The sequence below is a fragment of the Plecotus auritus genome, assembly GCF_963455305.1.
Source record: "Plecotus auritus genome assembly, chromosome: 3".
Taxonomy (NCBI): Eukaryota; Metazoa; Chordata; class Mammalia; order Chiroptera; family Vespertilionidae; genus Plecotus; species Plecotus auritus.
This window is the reverse complement of record NC_137772.1, coordinates 146,014,275-146,038,847: the sequence shown is the minus strand read 5'-3', so window position 1 is coordinate 146,038,847 and position 24,573 is coordinate 146,014,275. Positions and strand designations below refer to the sequence as shown.

The window sequence follows — 24,573 nt, the reverse complement described above, 5'->3', positions numbered from 1 at the left end:
TTTTCAGCTATCTGCTCATGGTTGTACCATGGGGCACTTCCAGCACAGCATGTATTCTTTTATTTAACAAATATTTATTGACTACCTACCTATCCATTGTCAGCACTGCTCTAGGTATTAGGAATGAGCAATAAACAAGATAAAGTCTCTTCTATTTACAAAAAAGATTTTTATTCTGGTGATGGAAAGGACATAAAAATATAACATTACTGAATTATGCATGTTATGAGGGAAATAAAGCATAAGCCATAAGGAAATAAAACACAATGGGGGATATATACTTTAGATTAGATAATTTTTAGCTTCTCTAAAAAGCGAGATGTAATCTGGGAGTGAAGTAGCAATGAGCCAGCCATGCAGAAGTGAGGCTAGGAGCAGCTTCTGTAAAAGCCGGAGGACAGGATGGAAAGAAGTTTGGAGCAGAAGGAAGGCCAGTGTGGAGGGAGCATGTGAGTGAGAGAGGAGAGGCAAGAGCTGAAGTTGGAAAAGTAAGCAGGCGTAGACAGGAATGACTTTGGAATTTATTTTAAGTACAGAAACCTCTTGGGAGAATGAATTGTAGGGACATGCTGAGAGCAGAGACAGTTAATCGGCCATTGCAGCAATTCCTGCTGTGGACAGTGATTGTTTGGTGCGAGGTACTATAGAGATGAAAAGAAATGGAAAGGTTTGACATAGCTGGCTCCATCCTTCCATCCTAGAACATCTCTTCCTCTTGGATTCTAAACATTCATTAGTGCATTTACTCTCCACTCAAGTGGCCAAACTAATCATTTCAGTTACCTTCTTTACTTTATTTGTCCTCACCTTCAACCAACAGATCACCAAAATTCTGGCAGATATTGATCAAAAATGGCATGCTTTATTATTCCTTCTGTATCTATCTTTTCACTGCCTTAGCTCAGGGGTACATAATTCCTCCTATGAATTTTTTAAGAGTACTCTAATTGCTGACTCATATCCCTCAGATCTGTTCTCCATTCCCGCCATCAGAGCTACATCTCCCTAACACATATTCCTTTCAAATCACTATTATAAATATTCTTTAACTTCTCATGGCTCACAATCTTTTCCCCACTTTTTAATTTGTTTTTGCTAGAAACAAAACCATTTTTCTAACAAAAGTTTTACCAGAAACCAAATGCGTTAAACGAGCTGTTTTTAGCAAGGCTGCCCCTTCCCCCGCTGTCCATGCATGCAACCACAGTTCCACAGGGCACTTCCGCTTGTCCCTTCCTGGCCTCCCAGCCCCACTCATCATCCTTGAGCTCTCCATGCTTTGAAATTCCATGCACTTTACCATTAATTCCTTTGAAACCCTTCTTCTGTTCACATGTCCTGCTCTGTTCTTCTCTCTGGCCTCATAAATTTTTTAAAAAAAATTTATATTCAATATCTCTGTGTATTGCAGTATTATTTATAATTAGCAACGAAAGTAGAAAAAAACTAAATATCCACTGAGAAAATGTGTTAGATTACAATGTGTCATACCATTTTAGTGAATTTAGATAAATTAGGGTATGTCATATCTTTTTTATGAATCCTCTTAATCAATATGACATACTGAGAGCAAGAGATTCATTTCCATGGCTGAGGGTGATTTTCTTATTATCATCAGATTCTTTTAATGTCAATATCCTGCTGTAAAGGTGCAATACTTTTTCAGATTTCTACTTTGCAAAAGAATGAAACATGACATATTCTCCGTTCCCAGCTGTTTCCAGGGAGCTCCTAATTTCTTGGCTAAAAGCTTAATTTTATTTTTTTTTCTTACACAGTAGGTGATATACTTTGGCATTTATTGTAAAGATTTATAACAGTAATGAAATTTTCCAAACTAAATAGAAACAACCCTATAGGCAAATGAATGAGTATGATTTAATTTTTTCTCTAATAAAATTCTTACTGCACAATATCCACTCAGTCTCCTCATTTTGGATTTTTAATGTACACTTGTGATTTAGAGCCAAACTTTAAGCATATGCTGTTTTGAATTTACTTGTGCTTCATATTTCCATTTTTCTCTGAGTCCAAATTCCTACAGCATTAGCAAGGAAAAATAAATACATTTGTGTATGTGCTCTACACACAGATATTTATGTCTGCTCAGATGCCTTTTGAGAGTAAGCCAGATTAGAGATGTTCCAAGATCTATTATGGTTCTTCTTTAACTGAAGAATTCACAAAACAAATTATATTCCACAAATTAAATGGAAAAAAAAAAGTGTTGCTTTTCTACCAGTTTTGGGCTACCTTGCCTATAAATATTGTAGTTTCACCCTTGATGTGATCCCACCTCCTCCATTAAAAAACCACCCCCTGGAAGTTTGCCCATTACCACTAAAGTATTAACAGCTTTTCTGAGGTAACCTGCTGTGAAATAGTATCTCTCATTTCTTTAGAGCTTCACAGTTTTGCGAATTGTTTGTATACCTATTCTATTACCTAGTTCTTATCATATCTAATAAGGAAAATGGCAACTATGTTTGCAGGGTTGTTGTTTTCTTTTGTTTTTAAGGAAACAGACTGGCCGTGTTGGGTAATTTTCCCAGTCACACAGGAGTAAATGCTAAACTGAGGATTAAGACCCAGGTCTTCCGACTGCTCTTCCAGAGCTCTTCCCACTTGCAAGTTCTGAAAATGTTTCCTCCTCATCTGGGAATGACTTTATTAATGATCACCTTGATAATCTGACATCTCTGTTATTGTCAGGAAAGAATGATCTGTCTGAACACAATGTAATTATATAGGTAAAGCAGCTTGGAGAAAAATTCCATTATAATGCTTCCTAAACTAATAAACGTGGGGCTAGCCTGTATCTTACTTATATCTGGAACACTATTTCTTTCTCATTAACAAATTCTAGCAAGAATAAGCTACAATTAAGATCACCTATCCACTTATAACACCTAATGAACACAGATAGCTGCTACTCTGGAACCTTCTCCCAAAAAGTAAGCATGGCACATCCAAGATGTTAATTGATTAACACATTATTTTATTATTGGATTGCTTTAGTGTCACTGCAGTTCCTATTTTATAATCTTAGTTTTCCTGTACTTCAGTGGCTAGCTAAAGACAAGTAGATTGCATTTCTGATCAGTCTTCACAAAATAGGACTTGATAAATGAAAATAAATCAAGTAAATTAAAATAACACAAGCATTTGACATTATTGCTTGTGACATTAGTTTGAATCTATAATAATAAAAGTATAATATGCTAATTAGACCAGACGTCCTTCCAGATGTCCTTCCAGATGACCTTCCAGACAAAGCCAGGGCTGCAAGGGAAGCCTGGGTCCCGGGTGCCAGAGGGAAACCAGTGCCCACAGCCAGGGGAAGGAAGGCCTACTCTTGCTTGAATTTTGTGCATTGGGCCTCTAGTTCAAAGATAAAACTTCAATAGAATATTTGGTGTGATTAGATAATCATGAACCGTAGTGTTTTGTTTTTAAATATGTAAGCATTATAGTTTTAACCCTACTGCTGTGAGCAATGGGACAATTGTAAAGACATAAATTTCATGTTTCTTCAAGTAGATATTAATTTATTTCATTCTTAAAATACAAGAAGCAGGAAATAAAGACTAAATTAAGAATAATTTCATGGAACCCAAATACTTTTTAGTGTGTTTCAGAAAAATCATGGAATATTCATGTCATTGCACAAATAAATATTCTCTGTCAATTCCTCTGTCATTCTCTTCATCTTTCAGTTAGCCTTATGCCCTTAAATTATAGTTATCCATTCTATGCAAATGAATCACTACCAATGTTTACCAAAATGAAAACAATCACTGTATCACCATCATCATAACTTGGAATATTCGAGTGGAAAGAGAAGAGGAAATAGAGTGGAGAGAATTGGGTTTTGGACCCTGCAGTACTGATTACTGGTTTTGTTACCTGGAACGCCTTACTTAATTCTTCAGCATCCAGATCTCTCTGGTCCATTACAAGAATCATGAGACCATGTAAGTGTATGTGCTTTGAAAATTTAAAAGGAGCAAACTAATGTAAGATATGCATAGTATAATTAATAGAAGACAGACTTTTTGACCCCTTAAGACACTAAAACTAAAGAAAGTCTAGGGGCTTTGCCTACAGATCCTATTGAACAAATAATTGCATTGAGAATGAAAACTGTGTGTCACATTTAAGGTTAACAGCCATCTAAAGCTGTTTCACTAGGGAAATTGCATGTTTAGAAAGCAGGTAACAAATCAATATTATAAAGATAATTCCAAAATATTACAGTTGACAGTAATTCATGCGTGACTAGCTTGCATACTGACATTAGGTCCTTGCAGTTGAGTAGATCCTTGCCACTTTCAGATCCTTAGGGTGTATATATGCCTGTGGGAACATTTGTGCCCACAGGATAAAAGGTCTGATTTGGGATAGACAGCAAGGAAAGTAGGCACATGAGTCCCTCCTCCATCATATTAACATCAGTCCTGGCAGCAGGAAAAGCATGTAAGCATGTTACTTCTTACTCTTTCTGTAAGTGAAAAAAGGAACAAATATATTTGGTTTGTGAAGTAGCAGTGTTTGCTACTCTCATTTGCTGCTTAATGATAAAGGGAGAGACTGGATGGAGAAAAAGAAAATTCCTTCCTTCTCATTTTGTGAGGATGAAATTACACTTAATCTTGGCAAGAAATAAATTGCTCCGTTGACAACATAATATCAACTGAATTTTCACTGAAATATAAGAACGGGGTTGTGTCAAAATGCAGAGCAGTCATGAATGTGACAAGTGTTCTTTGTAGAGAAGCACTGCATACTTCTGATGAATAAACTGTGGGTTGTGTAGTGCTTCTCAATGATAGCTAAACAAAGTGGAGTACTGCCAAAAGTGGAGAACATTCCAGGGGGATGTCAAAGTGTGTCATTGGCTGGCTGTATCGTTTTATTTATGTTGCTTGTCTATATTTGTTGCTTCCTCCCTTCCCTTGAGTTTGAAAACATTTTGAGAGCAAGATTCACTTTCTTTTTAACTCCCCCTGTTACATAGAATGGTCTTACATCCAGGATGCAGACCCCATAATTGTTGATTGACCAATTTTTTATTAATATGCTACCCTCAAATTTTGAAGCCAACTCCTAAAACTGTCAAAATTTCAATGAGTTTTATTTACTTACTTATTTATCTTTAAATATATTTTTTATTGATTTCACATAGGAAGTGAGAGTGAGAGAGAGATAGAAACCTCAATGATGAGAGAGAATTGTTGATTGGCTGTATCTTGCACACCCCACAGTGGGGATCAAGCCTGCAACCTGGGCATGTGCCCTGACCGGGAACAGAACCGTGACATCCTGGTTCATAGGTCAACGCTCAACCACTGAGCCATGCAGGCCGGGTGAAATTTCAATGACTTATAAAACCACTTTTATATCCATACAAGCAGAGCACAGATTCTCTCCCCTGGTAGAGGACAGAGTAATGTTCTCCTGAAATGCTATGGGGCTTTCAAGAGGGAGATATTAACCACTTTTCCAAAGAGGGTGGAGTAAGAACCCCTCTCCTCCCACCCACCCTCCCCCGCCCCCCCCAAAAAAGGAAAACAACTTCAAACTTAAGTTTGGGATTCTAAGTGGAGTCACCTGTACAAGCAGGGTTATCCTGAGCACAGAGTCCAATAACAGCCCTGTGTTCTGGCTGATGAACTTGTGCCTGCACTAATATAGTGAAGCAGTCTTGAGTCAAGACTCCCGAGGGGGAATGTGGTGTTTTTCTAGGTTGGGAGAATTATGTAACAATTTGCAGAGGTAGATACAAATCCTCTCTGGAGAAAAGCAACCCAATTCAGGCCTGCTTGATTCCTTAGACGATTAAGATGAAGCAATTAATTAACAAAAACTCCAGACCACTAAGACCACAAAGAAGTAACTACCATGAATAGGAGTCAGCAGAAACAAAATATTTAGACGCCCAAAAACTACACATGTTGAAATAGTCAGAAACAGAATATAGAACATTTTTGTATAAAATATTTAAAAAATAGTAGAATGATCTTGAAAGGCAAATGATTACTGAAGTCAAAGCCCAGTGATTAGGTTAGTCGCAAATGAGACTACTAGATATACGTAAGCCAATTGCCTAGGATGCCACACAAGAAAGGAAAGTGAAGGATATGAAAGAAAAGTTAAAAAGAAACCTGGAGAATATGAGAATATCTAATACCTGTCAGAGCTCCAAAAGTAGAGAGTAAGGCAGTGAATATCCCAGGATTTTGTAGGATGATGAGAACCTGCACAGCACAATATATCCCAAATAAATAGAAATCTGTAACAGGCTCAGCGTCCTAATACAATAGAATACCACAGACAAGATGATACCCTAAAAGAGGCCAGAAAGAAAGTTTTCCTATGAAGGAATGCTAATTCGCAGCAATCAGAGAGAACTTCCACAAGCTTCCATCACCACATATCAATTAGCATCCCTGCCTTCAAATGCTACCTTTTCTCTCGTTATGGTTATTTCTAGCTCAACCCAACCTCTTCATTTCTTCACTAGATACATTTGCTGTCAACTATTTAAGAACAATCTTCCTGCTGTTATTCCCTTTTTTTCCTCTTCCTGTTTTTCTATTCTCTTTCCTATATTAATAAAATTTCCCCCCTACCCATTTTTCCCCACTAGCATTTAAACACATTATTTCTCCCAAAACACAAAAGCCTCTCAAGCCCATTTCTGCCTCTAGCTACAGCTCCATTTATCTCTTTTCCTTTATAGCAAAAATTTCCATTTTCATTTGGACCAACTCCAAACAAGCTCTTTGTCGAGTGATGTCACCAAAACTGCTCTTGTCAAGTTACTAGAGCAGCACTCAGCAACATTCAGTCTATTTGTTCTCAGTTCTAATGTTGTCCTATCAGTAACACACATGTTTATTTATTCCTCCTGGAAACACTTTCTTCACTTGGTTTCCAGAGCACCCTCCCTCTGCTACCTCTTAACTCTGGTCCCTCTTATTCTTGATCCCCTTGGCTGGTTCCTTCCCATCCATCCAATCTCTTAACCTTGAAATTCTTCTCCTTTCTTGACCTACTTCACTCTTCTCTGTATATTCATTCTCCCAGTGACCTTGTCCTCTCTCATAGTTTTAAGTGATGGCTCCCAAATTTATATCTCCACCTTAGATCTCTTCATTGGACTCCAGACTAATCTATCCAGTGTCTATTTTAGTATCTCCACTCTTAGAGACCCTTCAAGCTACTAGTCCAAACTTCTTCCCACACCTTCTTCTCCCACAGTCTTTCCCATTGTAAATAATTACTTCTAGTTGCATAAGCAAACTTCCAGTGCTGCTATCCTTGGCAAAGACATCAACACTGACCTATAATAATGAAATTGACTCCTTCCTTAGTCTACTTTCAACATAGCATTCAGAGCGTAAGTCAGATCATGTCACTACTGTGCAGTTACTCTCTCATCTCCTTCAGTTCTTTATCCAGACGCTTTCTTCTCCTAAGACCTTTCCAAGTTTCTCTATTTAATATTGTAAACCAGGATTCAGCAAACTTTGGTTGTAGTGGAACAGATGATAAGTATTTTAGGCTTTTCAGCCATAGCGTCTCAACTACTATGCTGTGCTACTGTAGCATCAAATCAACCACAGACAAAACATACATGACTAAGGTGTTTTTTTGCAATACTACTTGGAAAGTATGGACATTGAAGTTTGAATTTTATGTAATTTTTATGGGTCATGATGTATTGTTATTCCTTTTGAGAGTTTTCAATGTAGAGTTTTAAATGCAGTATGATGTGTATGACTCATGATTGTAGTTTGTCAAGGTCTTGCCTCACATATATTTCTCGAACCCTTTCTTTGCTGTATTTTTACCCTATCATGAATTACAAAATAATATGCTACATATTTTACTTATTTTTGTGTTTATTATCTGTATCATACAAATATAATTCAAACTCATTGGGGTCTGGTATTTTTTTTTTTAATATACTTTTATTGATTTCAGAGAGGAAGGGAGAGGAAGAGAGAGACAGAAATGTTAATGATGAGAGAGGAACATTGATCAGCTGCCTCCTGCATGCCCTGCACTGGGAATTGAGCTCACAGCCCAGGCATGTGCCCTGACAGGAAATCGAACCATGATCTCCTGGTTCATAGGTCAATGCTCAACCACTGAGCCATGCAGGCTGGGCTGAGGTCTGGGATTTTTAACTGTTTTTTTGTGTTGTTGTTTTTTTTTTTTTAATTACTGAAGCCCCAATATAGGTGCTCAATAATTTAATGTTAAATGAATGAGTTAATGAACATATTACATTTAATAAGGAAGTAAAGTACACAGCCGGGTGTGGCTCAGCAGTTGAGTGTTGACCCAGGAACCAAGAGGTCACCATTTGATTTCCAGTCAGGGTATATGCCTGGGTTGCAGGCTCTGTCTCCAGTAGGGGGCATGCAGGAGGTAGCCAATTGATGATTCTCTCTCATCATTGATGTTTATATCTCTCCTCCCTTCCTCTCTGAAATCAATAAAAATATATTTTTTAAAAAAGGAAGTAAAGAAAATTGGCTCTAATGGATGAGATAATTGAAGAACTCAAATTTATTTTAGAAATTATAGTCAGAGATCATCAACACCACATATTTCAACTATTTGTTGCCTGAAAGAGGCTCCTCATGACTTTATTAAAATTGTCTTATCTCAGTGTTATAAATTTTCTTTTCATGCTTCCTTAATTGCGTTCATGTAACTGATATCAAATGGGATATATCTTAATGTGTTGAGCCCCGTTTCTTGGGATGGCCATGCTTCCTGTGCCAGGGTTCTGCAGGTTTGGGAGTTAGTAAACTACAGTTAAGCAGAGTGGCATGTGCTCCCGCCTCTGCTGGAGGCTGCCCTTTCACGTGGCCCCTGTCAGCGATCACACTCACTTAGCATCCAGGACTTAATTTTCTAAGAACATTGCCTTTATAATTACCATTTAATTCCTAATTGTCTTGGATGAAACAAAGAAATTAATAAAGTTCTTAAACTTCTGTCTTTGACTGAAGTAAATAAAAGTGTTAAATTATAGGCATTAGAGCATAGCCTAATTTCTATGAGCCAATTCAAGACACTGACTTTCAATTTAATTATTATATGTAATGGATTTAAGCATTTATGAGAAAATGTCTTACAATTTAATTAGATTAATTAGCAAAGTATTCATAACATGCTTTGTTTTAAGAGTAACTAATGTAATATCGGAAAAGAATTTTGCCTCTGGTTTCTTACATGATGTGCTTTTTCTTGTACTTCTAGAGAAGTCCTTTTTGTTCTGCTTGTTCAGACATGAATATGTGGCCAAGTGTTCCTATAGTCAAATATCAGATCACTATAAGAGTTTGTTGCGTTGCCAATACAAAACTATTTTTTTGAGCAAGTGAAAATGTATTACTTTGTGATTTTGTAAATATGTTTGACATGTATCACAGAATCATTATGATTCCTTATCTCAGTATTTGAAATGAGTATAAAAGAAATCAGAGTTGGCATAAGAAAGTGAATCATTGGATCCAAAATAATTTATTTTGTTCTACCTTCCTTTCCAAGTTTTGTTTGGGGTGTTATTTGTGGTGTATGGGTGAATAAGTGTCCGGTAAATATATCTGAGGCCAGCAGTTGCTTGAACTCTGGGTTAAGGGGATTGCTTTGTTGACTACTTGTTATTTGCTGGTTTGAGTCCTTGTTTTATTTTAACATGGTAAACCCAGGATAAAAGGCAAGAAAGATAAGGTATAGTGTTTTCAAAACCAGAGTTGCTCAGAGAAGAGATAAGACATTGTTAGAGTAAGTGATGGTAATACAAAAATCTGTATTATATACAGTTTTGGAAGCTGTTATAGAAAAAATGTCATCGAGCCAGTCTTTAAAACCTTCTTATAGATATAAAAATGTGCTGACTCTGCAGGCTTTAAGGAAGATGACTGATGCAGTCTGACTGTGGTGATTTCAGACAGCACCATTTCAGAAATACAGACAAAATGTGCAATTGAATGTAGAGATCTAGAGGGGTGATATGCGAGCATACACCATGCGAGTGACAGAAGATCTGCCCTTAAAACTCCCTTGATTTGCTATGAGTTTAGATATGCACAGGCCGTGTTTATTGTTACATTTCCGCAGGTGTGACTCTATGGCAAGTGGAATGGCTTGGAGTGTAGCATGGCTTCACCTTTATTGGAGTATCCTGATGGAATATTTTTCTGAAATGATGTGTGGAGACCTTGCAGTCATTATTTTTCCAAGCATATATCAGCAAAGTCTTGGCCCTATAAAAGTGCAAATAGAATGTCACGCATCAGACACTGTGTTTACAGTTTAATTTTAGTCCTTGGAAAGATTAATAGTTCCCGGAGGAATTGCTTTGCTCCTGCTGCTGTTTGATCTGATCATCCTGACTCAGAACATTCGCAAAACTTTCCGCTTCCTGCGTGCATGAAGCCTGTGGAGAATTCTTTCAGTGAAACGTGTTTCTTCCTTCTGCGGGGGGACAGTTGCTGCCTTCTAATATCATGTTGAAATATGCTTGCTCTCAATGACACTGTCACTCTTGGATTAATCCTGCCTGTTCACACCATGGTCCCCATCTGCTTAGTGAGAGGAAAAAAATCTTAACCATCTTTACAGTGTGCGTGCCTAACCTAAAATTTAATCCACTGTTTTGAGGTCTCTGATATGCTCATTCCCATACTTTTAAAAAAAATGAATATTTTCAATAAGTCTTATTCAGAACAAATCTGTGATTTCCAAAATATGCAAACTCGTATCTCTTTGTTGACCTCCATCAGATCAAAGCTATTTTATTGGCCAGCATTTAAGTCAATTGGAGGACTGTTGTACATAGATTTAAAAACTTCCTGAATTTGATTGTTGTGGCTTCTTTTGAGCTTTACTCTAATATAACTATGATTTTTGTCAATGCAGTATATCTGTACCTCTGACAGTACTGTATTTTTTTATCAGATGATAATTTGCATAGCAAAAAAGGCCAGGAAACTCCCCCCCCCCCCCCCCGCCAAATTTAGCTCTCTGCTTCTATCTTCTATAAGCCCAAATATCAACTTCAATATATCTTTGAAATACATTTTAATAGCAACATGATTATTCCAGTGACATGTTTCAACTCCTTGGAATGAGCAATCATTTTATTAAATGTATTCAAACTCACGCTTCACACATACACACTTGGATGGCCTGTACAGCTGGAAATTCCTTCTGTGTAATATGATTATGATTGAGAAAGCATGCATATGTTCCTCCCTCCCTTTCATGCTAAAAAGAAATGAATAAAGTGTAGAGTGAATTATGTTGCTTAAATCATATTTGAACTTAGAAACAGGCAAGGAATTTGGTTCAAAAGGAGGAGAATAAGATGCCAAGGGGTTTGTGAGAGCTGTCTATGTTAGTAAGGACAGCACGCTCTTGCTGTTTTAAAAATATAGATGCGGCTTGCTTGTTGTGCAGATTCTTTTCTAAGCATCTTTCCTTCAGTATCTTCAAATTCAGTACATTCTTATTTTTCCCATTTGCATGCATTGTGAGTCATCCTGTATTTTTTTCAGTTTTTAAAGAACATTTTATTTAATAATTTTACTGCAAACGATGAGCTACATGTTTATTTCAAATCATAAACAATATAGTGATTACATTTTATAAAAGCTATGGCCCGGGTCTAGGTTTTCCATTTAGATTACATGAGAGGCGTTCTTGTGAAATTAAGGACATCAAGAAAACCTATGTTTGGAAAAGAATTATCACCAGTGAAGAATAATTTCTTAGGTCATAGTCTTAATTGAGTAGATACACTTTAAAATATGTTAGAAATAACCACCACCTTTGAAATCACTCCGTTAGCATCACTCTTTGCTGTCCGCCAGAACTACAGCTGTTGGCATTTTGATTGCCATAAAAATGAATAGCACTCCACACTGTGGCACTCACACCCATCATAAAAGTTAAATGAGCATTCTTGTAACACCCGCTGGGATGGAGCAGATGTGGGAGAGAAGGATTGAGCGCGTAGGATAGAATGTGTCACTGACAAATTGAAACTACTCCCTTAATGCAGCGTTGTGTCTTGCTTGTCACCTATATCTGTTTTGTTTTATTCAAAGCTATTTCAAAAACACAAATACTGTACTGAAACTGAGAATCAAAATGAATTATTTCTTTCATCTGTCAGACTTTGCCTTGTCACTTCTGTATTTCTGGATTATTTTCCAGTGCTGTATGTACAGTTTGGAATCTTTTTGCAGAGATACTTTCTTCAAAATATGACTGTAGTGAAAATGTGACTACAAAGAGCTGTCATTTCTAAGTTGGAAGCATTGAATTGCTTGTGGGTGTTTTGTTGTTGTTTTTTTCCATCACAGAACTTTGTGAAAGGTGTTTTTTTTTGTTGTTGTTTATTGTATTAATATGTTTTATTTTTAATAAGAATGTTTTTCCATTTTTGGTTTGGTCTCCAAAGGGTTAACATCATGGATATCTTACTGCTGACATTTTACTCTCCAAACTAATTGAAACTCACTCTTCTTTATTAGGGCTTCTCTCCACTGCTGGCCCTGCTCTCAGCAGTTTGTTGAAAGCAGGTAAAGAAGGGGTAGATCACCGAAAAGAAACGTAAAAAGCTATTAAGCTTATGAAAATGTTACTAACCTCTCTAGCAATCAGGAAAAAGAAGTTTAGCTCAATAAGATACTATTTCACAACTTTAACTTTACAAAACTTAAAATGGTCAGATGATACCAAGTGTGATGAAGGACCTGGAATGAAGAAACCTTTGTTACATGCCGATGCTAATGCAATTTGATACAACCACACTGAGAGCAATTTGGTAATATCTGGCGAAGTTGAAGATCCCCTGTGATCCAGCAATTCCACTCCAAGAAACTCTCCCATAAGTATGTGTAGAGACAGCCCTCTATTAAAGAGTCAGTATTTCCATCCTTGGGAGAATGGGAGTCATTCACTGGAATGCATGTGAAAGAACTAAGCCTTACATATATCAACATGGATACATTTAAAAAAAAAATGATGAGTAAAAATTCTGCCAGGGCTGACCAGCAGCCCCTGAACGACGGATGAAAAGATTATTCCAACAGAATTCCACTGTGGGGGAGAGGACTAAGGGGCTTACCTGGCTCAAGGGTCTAGCAGCCTCCATAGCCTGCCTCATTAGGCTTTTATTGGAATTTTTATCTTTAGATACAATCAGTAGGGTGAGTAATCTTGGGAGGACACATGTTTACATTGTCCTCTAGGCAAGGGCATCCAGGGATTAAGCCTAAGGATTCCAGTAAACACCCGGGGTCTGCACGTGCACAGACTTGTTTGGAAAGATCAAGGAATAATTAGGGGCACTGCTTTCGACACTCCCCTAAATTTCCCCTAAGTTGGAATTCTGATAAACAGGGAAGGTGGCCTTCCACACACTTCCCTTTTCTCAGAGTCCTCCTTACAGCTTTCCAACCAAGTCTCATGCTTCCCCACAAAATTCCAGTTGGGTGCTTGGTAGGATGGCATCCCATGAAGGATGATGATAAATGGACCAAGTTAAAACTTCAGAATGTATGCATTTTTTATGGGTAGATAAAAAAAATAAAAGTGTAAAACATACGCTGGGCTGATAAATACCAACTTCAGGTGGTTTTCTTGGGAGGATAGGAATGAGCTCAGGAATAGGACAGCAAGAGATATTTGGGATCTTTAACTGTCTTTATAAGTTTTATTTGTTAGGCAAGTAGACAGCTTTTTTATATTCTCTGAAGTTTTTATATGCCTAAATTATCCTATAATAAAGAGCTAATATGCTAATTAGACCAGATGGCAGAACGACCTTCCCGAATAACCAGTGGGTGGGGGGCGGGGCCGAGAGGTAGCGGGGCTGCGAGGGCTGGGGCAGCCAGGGCTGCGAGGGCCGAGCTCCTTACACGAATTTCGTGCATCGGGCCTCTAGTTTATAATTAAAAAAGAAACCTACATATGGCTTTACTCATGTGTTTATTCATTCATTTAATCCATCACCCACCAATCAGTTTAGTTACTCATTTATTTATTCTTTTCCATCAAAAATAATTTTATTTAAGTAACCCAAGAAAAGATGATTAGAACTTAAACCAAGTTGGGAGAAAGGAACAAAGTATAATTAGAAGACAGGTTTAACGGAGATTTGGGAGTAAAGTTGCCAAGACTTAACAGTTGGATGTATGTACATGTTTGTGTATGGAGAAAAGCAAGGAATCAAGTCTAATTTATTCAGGTTCCTAGCTTGCCCTTGGACTGTCTGGACAAAAGAGCAGGAATGATATTGAAAATGAGGAAAATGATGTATCTAACTTTATCTCAGGTGATATTATGGTTTTTTCATAAGCCTGACAGACAATCTTAAAAAAAAAACAAAACTTTAAACCAGTAATTATTTATTAAATATCTGCCATGTACAAGGCACAATAAATACAAAGAGAATCCTTAAATTTATGCATACTCTTTTTCATGAATATTTTTCTTTAAAGTTTATACCATTAATTTTTAAGCATCATGATACAGTTACTGCTCCAGTAAATCCAATTGGGTAAGCAATTTCAACTAAATAGCTTCATCAAATTATTTGGTAACTACTTGAAAAAGATTGAGAGTCCATTAAAAACTTCAGACCATGCAAATTCATTTCTGTTTATAAATTTTATTCAGAAGGGAAGTTAAAGGTGGTTATCTTAAAAACATCCCAAGTATGTATAGTATATTAATTGAATATTAGCTGGATAAAGCTAATCTCAGACATTCCTTTTTTTAAAGTTATTTAGTTCATAAAACAGTAAATATGCAGCTATATAGATAATTTCAGCAACACTTTAAGTGGAAATATTTTTAATATCTATTTTATAAATTTATTGATTATTTTTTAGAGAGGAAAGGAGAGAGAGAAAAGTTGATTTGTTGTTCCACTTATTTATGTATTCATTGGTTGCTTCTTATATGTGACCTGACCATAGTTCTAACCCACAACCTTGGCATATCAGGATGACACTCTAACCAACTGAGCTACCTGGCCAGGGTTGAATTGAAATATTTTTACAAAATTAGACATACTGGTGTATTATCTCTGTCTATCTTTTTCATAGCTTCCCTTGCCTGTTGATTTACCTTCATAAGAGGGAAGTGGCCACAGAGACTAATAATGAGTCTCAAAGAGCCAGTTACTGCCTGGGTTTCCATGTCTTGCCTAATCAGAATATTTCAAAAAGCCCTTGTTTACCTTTTTCTAGGCCCCACCTAAGTCCTCTGTTCAAAGCTCTGCATTTTAGTCCTGTTCCCAAGAGAAGCACAAATTCCCAATCCTAAATCTCCTTTTGGTCTCACTGTTCCTGCTCCATATAGGTAGCCTCCCAAGACTACATAATATACAAAGGCCAGGAAAATGAGTTTGTCTTCCAATCCTGTGTGCCTAGAAGACCCTGGGAGCTCAGCTGGGCTCCTGGGGAGCCTCAAGGGAATTAGTCTTAGTATCAGACCTTTATCACCTTGCCTTTGCTCTACCACACCCCAGTATACATCTATTATTTTAGTTTTGCTATTTCCTCCAATGCTAGAGAAATAAGCCAAAGACCACAGTAAATTAACAGTAAAGGCATAATTCCCTAGATACTTGAAAAAAGATGTCACTTGTTGCCTCAGTATGACTGCCAGTCAGCCCCTTTGATGTAAAGCATCTGTTCTCTTCAAGGAAACAAGAAAGTCTGGTTCTTCTTTCTAGTCTGTGAAGTAGGAGGTGGTGTCATTTGTTGTCTGGAGCCACAAGCCCCATGTTACTGGGTTGCAAGCTGCTGACTACCTTTGTTAACATGCTGAAGATTTCATCAGCTGTCTTTAATAAAAGAGGATGTGTGTGAGGGAAGACATCAGCCGTTGCAGTTGGGTTTCTGTTCTCCAGCCCATGACTCATGGCTGGCAGATGGCAATGACACCCAATATATAATCAGACAGCCAGTCACCTGGACTTTTTGCATTTCAGTTATACAGTGAAGCAATCTTTAAGTCTATTTAGAAACCTTACTTGCTCTTATCTATATATATAAAAAGAGGTAATATGCAAATTAGCTGGGACACTTTAAGGTGTCATGACTGGCTCAGGAGGAGCTGCGCGCGCAGATGGGCGGGAGGGGACTGTGTGCCGCCCCCAGCCCCAGCAGCCTCGGGGAGGCTGGGGCTGGGGACGGGCCGGAGCAGAGACACAATACACAGGGGCGTCTGCTCTGAGCCTCCGCGCACAGCTTGGAATACGCCCCCACCCCAGCGGACACACACCAGGGGGGCCTCTGCACGTGAGCTGCCGAGGAAACAACTTTTCTGACTGCTCATTGGCTAAGCTCCCTGTATGCCACTCGCAGTATTCTTGGTAACTTGTGTAATAAGAATCCAAGAAGGTGATCTAGGGTTTTTCCACCTCACTCCTGGAGGAAAAAATGAAGGTCCACTGCTGGAGGGGCTAAGAAATGTCATATCCTGCCCTAGCCAGTTTGGCTCAGTGGATAGAGCCTCGGCCTGTGGACCACAGGGTCTGGGTTCAATTCTGATCAAGGGCATGTACCTAGGTTGCAGGCTTCTCCCTGGCCAGGGCCCAGGAGGCAACCAATCGAAGTGTCCCTCTCACATTGATGTTTCTCTCTGTCTTTCTCTCTCTCTTCCACACTCTCTAAAAATCAATGGAAAAATATCCTCAGGTGAGAATAAAAAAAAAAAAAAGGAATGTCATATCCTATGAAAGAGACATCTTGAAAATCCCTAAATAAAGTTGTCATTTTTGCATGGTGAAGGGACTGGAGTCTGTGTTGATGAAAACACCTTGGCGGCTGCAGCGGCTGACAGTGGCAGCAGCAGCGGGGTGATCTGGGTGGCACCTTGCCCTTATCAGCCCAGTCACCTCCCACAGAGGGAGGCCAGACTGTGGGGAGCGGGCCTAAGCCATCAATAGGACATCCCCTGAAGGCTCCCAGACTGTGAGAGGGGGCAGGCTGGGCTGAGGGTCCCGCCCCCCGCCACCCCAAGTGCACGAATTTCGGCAACTGGGCCTCTAGTTTGGTTATGAAAAGGCTTTTTAAATTTCTTCTTCTGTTCAACAATAGTCATTTACTACTCTGTTAATAAAGCTTCATTTGAATACTTACTACCTTAATTAACTATATGGGCAAGAGAAGAATTCTGTTTTATGGGAGGATAGACATTTGATCTGACATATTTTGTTTTATAGGAACTTCATTCTCTTATTAAGAAAAAAACTTCATTTCAGAAGCTGTAAAAGCATATAATCTAGGATCTGGAAATGACCTCTAGAAGAGTGCTTCTCAAATTTTAAAGAGCAAACAAAGCACCTGGGTATCTTGTTAAAATTCAGAATCTTACTCAGTAGGTGGCGCCTGAAATTCTTCATTTTTATTAAGCCCCTAGGTCAGTGGTCGGCAAACTGCGGCTCACGAGCCACATGCGGCTCTTTGGCCCCTTGAGTGTGGCTCTTTCACAAAATACCACGTGCAGGCACGCACATACAGTGCGATTGAAACTTCGTGGTCCATGCGCAGAAGTCAGTTTTTGGTTCTCAGAAGAAATTTCAATCGTTGTACTGTTGATATTTGGCTCTGTTGGCTAATGAGTTTGCCGACCACTGGCCTAGGTGATGCTGATGCCCCTCCCTGAACTCTCATTTTTGTAGCAAGGTTGGATGACCTGAAGGCAGTCCATTGGGCATTCACTAAGCTACCCATGAGATTGTCGTGGAAGGGAGATAGGATGGGCTTAAAAGATAAAAAACCCTATCTTTGAAGAGAGAAAACAACCATATAGGGAGAAAGTAGTCTATATCCAGTTTTAGTCATAAATTTTTAACAGACACATGAAATTATTTATGTCAAATGACACTTTCAAAGCAGTTACCTGAGGCAATGGATATGTATGTCACATATGAGCACAACAGCATGTCAATTTCATCAGTTTCCAGTTATGCAAATAAGAATCTATAAGCATTACATAATATATGTGCATCGATTTTTAAAATAGCTTTTTTTACTCTATTAAAATAGATACATTCAAACCACAATGTTTCCTGTGAAAGTAGTAATCTATTTATAATTAGATATTTGCTTAAAAATATTGAATGAGCCCTAGGTGATGTGCTCAGTTGTTTGGGTGTTGTCCAGTGCACCAGTGGGCTGCCAGTTTGATTCCTGGTCAGTGCACATGCCTGGGTTCCCCGTAGGGGGTGTAAAGGAGGCAGCCTATCAGTGTATCCCTCTCACATAGATGTTTCTTTCTCCCCCTTCCCCTATCTCTGAAAAACCAATAAAAAAACTTTTAAAAATGGAATGATTTTCTTAACATGCACATTTTTAGTTTACTTGGCTTTTTATCCTTTAGGGAACACAGTAAGTATTATGTAAGTTTCCATGAGATCTGTTATCCCACATTAACTTCATAATGTCAATTTTTTATTATTTTTGTTTAATGAGAAACATGCTAGTGTGGAAAATGCAAAATTAAAGTTATTCCAAAACACCAATGTAACTAGCATTCAGACTCATTTTGATAACAGATTTAACTTCTTAATTATAGTTTCTTACAATAATATTAACTTTTTTTTTGTAACCTCTGAACCTCTGAGTGTTTTTAAAAATCCCCTTGAGTTGGAATTCTAGTTAGGTACAGACACTTTGGTAATAAAGTGATTCAAGAAATAACAGCTATCCCACAGAGCCATCTGGTTCCTCTCCGACCAGCCACTGGGCCTCTTCTTTTTCTGTGAAGTAAGGAATGGTCTCCAACCCTGGTTCTCCCTCCCCATTTCCTCTCTTCCTACTCAGGATAGCAGGAAGTTTGAACACTTAATCTATTTAGCATCTCTATTAATTCAGACTGTGAACACACTTCACCATCAGTTTAGTAGCTGTTTATTGGTTGTGATGCTAAGCTTGGTGAGGGGACATCATTCAGAAATGTGTTCAAGCATCAAACTCAAGATAATAATGGTAGTATGACAATACACTTCTCTTAGGAAGACAGAGTAGGAGGTGTTATTTTAGGTTTCCAATGTGGAGATATTCACTGCACATGTAATTTGGAGCTGTGTTTATTTGGAGTGGTGTTTAAAATTAGATACTGACCATCTGTATTTTTCTTGATAAGTGTGGAGTCATCCAGACTAAAAGGTTTTTCGAAGGTTAGTAATAGTTTATATTTGCAACATTCTTTTTGGAAAGGATGTTGAAAAGTTGGAGAATAATGCTCAGTAGTTGAGGACTTAAGAGAATTTTGGTATACATCCAGAAACATATTATGTAGCCATTGAAATAAAAATTGTAAAGTTTGTATAGCAACATAAATATCACAAACATGCATTTGCTGTATCTCAAGCACAGTGAGTCAGGAAAAGTAAACTTGACATTTGTAGAGTATCTACAATGTGCATGCACTGTGCTACGTTTATTTTCTCCTATCTTTCTAACAACGTGCAGAAAGTTGATATTATTTCAATATTTTATAAATGAAAGAACTGAGACACAGATATATTAGGGGACTTCACCAAGGTCATAGCAGTGGCTGAGCAAGAACTCAAATCCACATCTCAAAATTTAAATCTGATCCTTTTTCCCCAGTTGGTTTATTCTGAGCTATTCACCCCTCTCCCCAGCATTGCATTGGTTCAGAAATAATTGTTTTTACAGTAAAGAGTAGAGTCATATGAATTCATCTGGAAAATGCATGCATTGTGAAAATGCTAAATCATAGAAATAATTGTGAATTATTTTAGGCGGTATCAGATTTGCCAGGACAATTAAGAGTTGACATCATCTGAAAAATGAAAACATAATCTTAGCATAAACACTTTTAGTTTTATCTGATATTTGAAATATGCATTTATGTAACTGCCAAAATATTAGCTACTCTGTAAGCCAGAAAGTTCCAGGGACAAGACAAGAGCAGTACAGCCCTTATTCACTGATAGCAAGCAAAATATTTTTTCTTTTGGGCAGGAGTGTTATTAACTAATGTCTGAGAATTTGGGGATGGAAACCCTGTATTAAACTAGTGCTACATAACATACTTTTTTTTTTTAAAGTTTGCCTTTCACATGATAACTTTGTATTACAATTAGCACACATTACAGAAAAATCTGCAAATTACTTTACTTTTAAACAAATAGCATAAAACTTCTCTTATAAAGGTACCATATTTTATCTATTATTAGGTGTTTTTACTTTGCTGTATTTAGAGTAAACACCATTAGAAGGTTACAAACTGACTTAAAATAAAGACTTTGTCTCATTAAATTACTTGAGCTAGATTTGGAAAGGACTGTAGTGGTTTCATTTGAATTTTTTTTTTTTTTCAGGATAGTTTACCCTGAACACATCAGTAAAACTTTACAGTATATTTTACTTATTTATGTTTTTATAAATGGCGTGGAATATTGTTAAGGAGAGGGAACAAAGGTGGAGGGGGGTGAAGGGGGTCAATGGGAAAAAACAAAGGGACCATCTGTAATACTTTCAACAATAAAGATAAATTTTTAAAAAAGAATTTTAAAAAGTGGGTGGACACAGAAATGTGTCAAATTTTCCCATTTAATATTGTATTTCTTGGTGTTGAGTTGACCAAAAGTTTAATTCTGTACATCTGAAATTGTGTCACTTTTTTCTCAGAGTGGTACCACCTGACTAGGTTGATAGGTTTTCATATGTAACCCATTCTTTCTCATTAAAGTCGAAAACTATTTTCTCTAGCTGCCTGCCCTTTTTAAAAACGTACAAAGTACACAGCGGCTGTTTGGAACCTTTTTTTTTCCTCCTTTCTAGTTATCTTTGTCTGTTTGTATAAGTTGCTAAATTGCTTCCATAAAATGCCTCCAGACATAAGGGAATCATTTGCATAAGTGGATGAAGATTTTTGTCTTCCTCAAAGGAAAGCTTGAAATGGCCTCTTAATCGGTTTCCTTCCTCTCTCTGGCCCTAGTATCCGGCTGCGCTGATGAACCTGGGAGCCATCCTGCACCTGAATGGCCGGCTGCACAAGGCCGAGGCCAACTACCTGCGGGCGCTGCAGCTCAAGCCGGATGACGTCATCACGCAGTCCAATCTCCGCAAACTCTGGAACATCATGGAAAAGCAAGGCTTAAAGACTTCCAAGACCTGACAAGGGGGCGGCGCCTCTTCCTCCTCCACATTTTCAAGCTGGCTTCATTAACCAACAGGACTTGCCAGCAGGGCGAGGACAAGAGCTTGTTTGGACTCCAAGGCCAGGGCAGAGGTCACCGAGGTCACTGCCACTTCTGGGAATATCCCACTTAGCTGTTGGCACTGCCTTTAACACCAAAAATGGGGGGGGGGGGACATTGGGAACCTCCTGAAGGATGTAATTATTACCCATTGAACTAAACCAGAGCACTTAACAAAGGATCTCTTGACCTTCTTAAAGAGGGACGGCGTCTAACTTCCAAATTTGTGCATTTTTGAAAGCTAATTTAGAAATTATATTGTTTCCTAAACACTGTGAGAGGAAGTCAGAGTGTCCATTCAGCCACGGTAAACTATTAAGGTCAAGTGTTCATAGGGAGTGATTGACGTGTAGTGTGGGGTTCACACTGTGAACCCTAGGGAGCCGGCGGTTGTCCTGACACTGCTGCCTTCCCTCTTTGGGGCAGCCTGTTTATCAATTTCTGCAACTTAGAAAACTTCTTTTTTCTAATATGATGTCAGGACCTGAGAGAGTCTACACTTGTTTCCTGACTAGTGCACATAACGTATTATGATTTGGGTGTCAGTCTTCACTTTTTGGGGAATCATTTGCTGTTCATGATCTGAAAAGGATATGCAGAGTAGAGCAATCCCCATTTCACACTGGTATTGTAGGAGGGGCTAGGGAGGCCTCATACTTGTCAGGCAGGCATTTTTTTACTTTAAAGTTGCCAATATTTACACCCTCCTCCCCCCACAAAAAAAATTGCCTAGGAGAATTCATTGTATTAATTCTTAGGCTTTTGAAATTGCCTTTTAAAATGGCTATTCCTGGTTAATGCACATATTTATATAAGAAATAGAGGCCCAATGCACGAAATTAATGCAAGAGTAGGCCTTCCTTCCCCTGGCTGCCAGCACCGGCTTCCCTCTGGCACCCAGGACCCGGGCATCCCTTGCAGCCCAGGCTTCATCCGGAAGGTCATCTGGTCTAATTAGCATATTACACTTTTATTATTATAGATTATAACAAAAGGAAGCTTAAAAGTGTTCTAGCTCCAATAACCAGCAGCTCTTAGACAAAAGGGAAGGTGCTTTGTGCTTTCCAGATGTTACTGTTTAAAAAATCAAGTCTGCTCAAAGGAGTGTATAATGATGGTTACCAATGACTTTATATTTGGGAAATGTTATTATGAAATGCTAATATCTAATACGTACCAGAACAGTAATGCTGATATGGTTTTAAGGAATTGTTTTTATCGTATTTTTCATATTTTGCTCTTCCCAAAAAAACATAAAAATGACTTCTTATTTTAAGCTGCAGTAGAGTGTAGCATTAGCCTGCGTGTTTCTAGGTCTTCTGCCAAGTGCTTTTTACAGTTGAAAACCATTTCTCACTAGCAAATTTGGTATTTTGTTTTATTTCCTATTTGTAACCACTTCAACGTTCATTTCACAAGTAAAAGAGTGTAAAAGATGTAGAGAAGAACATTTGAACATTTTTTGACTTGCAGTCAGACTTTGCTACTAAAAATTAACTTTGTGAAAACAATAGCCCACTATTAGCTTCTTCATAAAGTAGAAACACAATACTCTACATATTTATTTATTTATTATTCTACAATAGCAGAATAACAAAACAAAACTTGATTCATCAAGCCAATTCCTTGCAACTGAAAATTAGCTTTTTCTCCTTTACACTCATGCTCCATGTATATATGGTCAGCATCCCCATTAAAGGGAAGCTACACATGCAAATACATCATACTATGTTTTCTCCATATTTTGTATGTTTTTCTGCATATCTGAATACAGTGGGATAAAGAATTTGAAGTAGTGTTCCTATGGCATTAGTGTTTTTGTAAGAAGGGCAGATGTAGTGAGAGATTTGTTGATGGCATTAATAAGAAGGCCCTCCTACTATGTGTAGTATTTTGTAAACATTTCACTGAGGGGCCAAAAGTTAAATTATAACTAAATCACTGTGTTCTCAGAATGATATTTAACATTTAACAACAACAAACGCGTGGTCAAACCAAAAATAGGGGTTGAAGTGTATTTTTCATCTTCTACTGCATTGGCAATTGCAAACAAATAAATAAAAAAGGAATTTAATATAAGGATATAGAGATGAATTCAATGTCTAACATTTTTATTTATTTAAATATTGACCTATGATGATTTCCTAGTTTTAACACTTTATGTCTTTTTATTGTTATTGTTCTTCCTTTCAAAACACTTGGTTCTTAATAGGTTTGCTGATTGCACAGTAGAGGCACTTCATATTGACCCAGTTCCCAAGTAGCATTAATAATTGGGCCTGTGTCATCAAATGCATGGATCTTTAATAACGAAATGTCCCTGACACCTTTTATTACAGGGCTGGGCTTAGACCAACTTGGGGGGAGGGTAACAGGGGGGCATAATAGAACATGGTCAAAAATGTCTCCGCTCAGGGATTTATGGTGGATTATTGCAGACAGTGCTAAAAATATAGAGCACAAGACAAGTTTACTAAATTAAAATTTTATTTTTTGAGAAGCTGTTATTTGTATAAATTATCAAGATTTGTAGGCTTTCCTTTTGTAGAAATAATTGTTTTATGTGCCAGAGAATTTCAATTTTGTTTTCAACAATAAAGCATTGATAACAAATATGTTGTTTAAGCCTTTTTTTCAGTCTTCCACAGCAACAACACTTAAACTCTCTTGAGTTTTAGCAGAACTAGGAGATAATTTTTAAAAGGTGGAGATTAAGAGTCAAATAGAGACAGAATGTGGCTAATGTATAATAAGAATTATTAACTTTTAGTGGTTACAGTAACAATAAGGGTTGCTGATGTCATTAGATTTTCCATGTTCAGAAAGATGACATGGTCCTGGCTGGTGTGGCTCAGTTGGTTGAACATTGACTCATGACCATTCACTGAAAGGTCACCAGTTCAATCCCTGGTCAGGGCACATGCCCAGGTTGTGGGTTCGATCCCCAGTTGGAGTGTGAGCCAAGTAATGTTTCTCTCTCTTTCTCTTTCTCCATCCTCCTCTCCCTTCATCTTTAAAAGAATCAATAAAGCCCTGCCAGTGTGGCTCAGTGGTTGAGCATCAACCTATGAACCAGGAGGTCAGGGTTCGATTCCTGGTCAGGGCACATGCCCAGGTTGTGGGTTTGATCCCCAGTAGGGGGCGTGGAGGAGGCAGCCAATCAATGATTCTCTCTCATCTTTGATGTTTCTCCCTCTCCCTTCCTCTCTGAAATCAATAAAATATCTATATATTAGAAAAAAAATGTATTTTTTTAAAAGAAAAGATGACATGGGTTTTGTTTTGTTTTG

At 37.9% G+C, this 24,573-nt stretch overlaps 1 protein-coding gene across 3 annotated transcripts in view; it reads left to right on the top strand.

Annotated features, from left to right (window-relative positions):
• The window catches only part of TMTC2 (transmembrane O-mannosyltransferase targeting cadherins 2), a 450,431-nt gene extending 426,538 nt beyond the window's left edge, over nt 1-23,893 (top strand). For 2 of the 3 annotated variants that reach the window (XM_080660474.1, XM_080660476.1), the window contains one exon: nt 21,022-23,893. In XM_080660474.1, the coding sequence (XP_080516600.1) occupies nt 21,022-21,201 (180 nt within the window). In that variant the 3' untranslated portion in view covers nt 21,202-23,893. Of the gene's footprint in view, nt 1-2,518; nt 2,652-21,021 lie in introns of those variants that run through there. The other variant, XM_080660475.1, reaches the window with a different exon arrangement.
• Nucleotides 23,894-24,573: the final 680 nt, after the last annotated feature.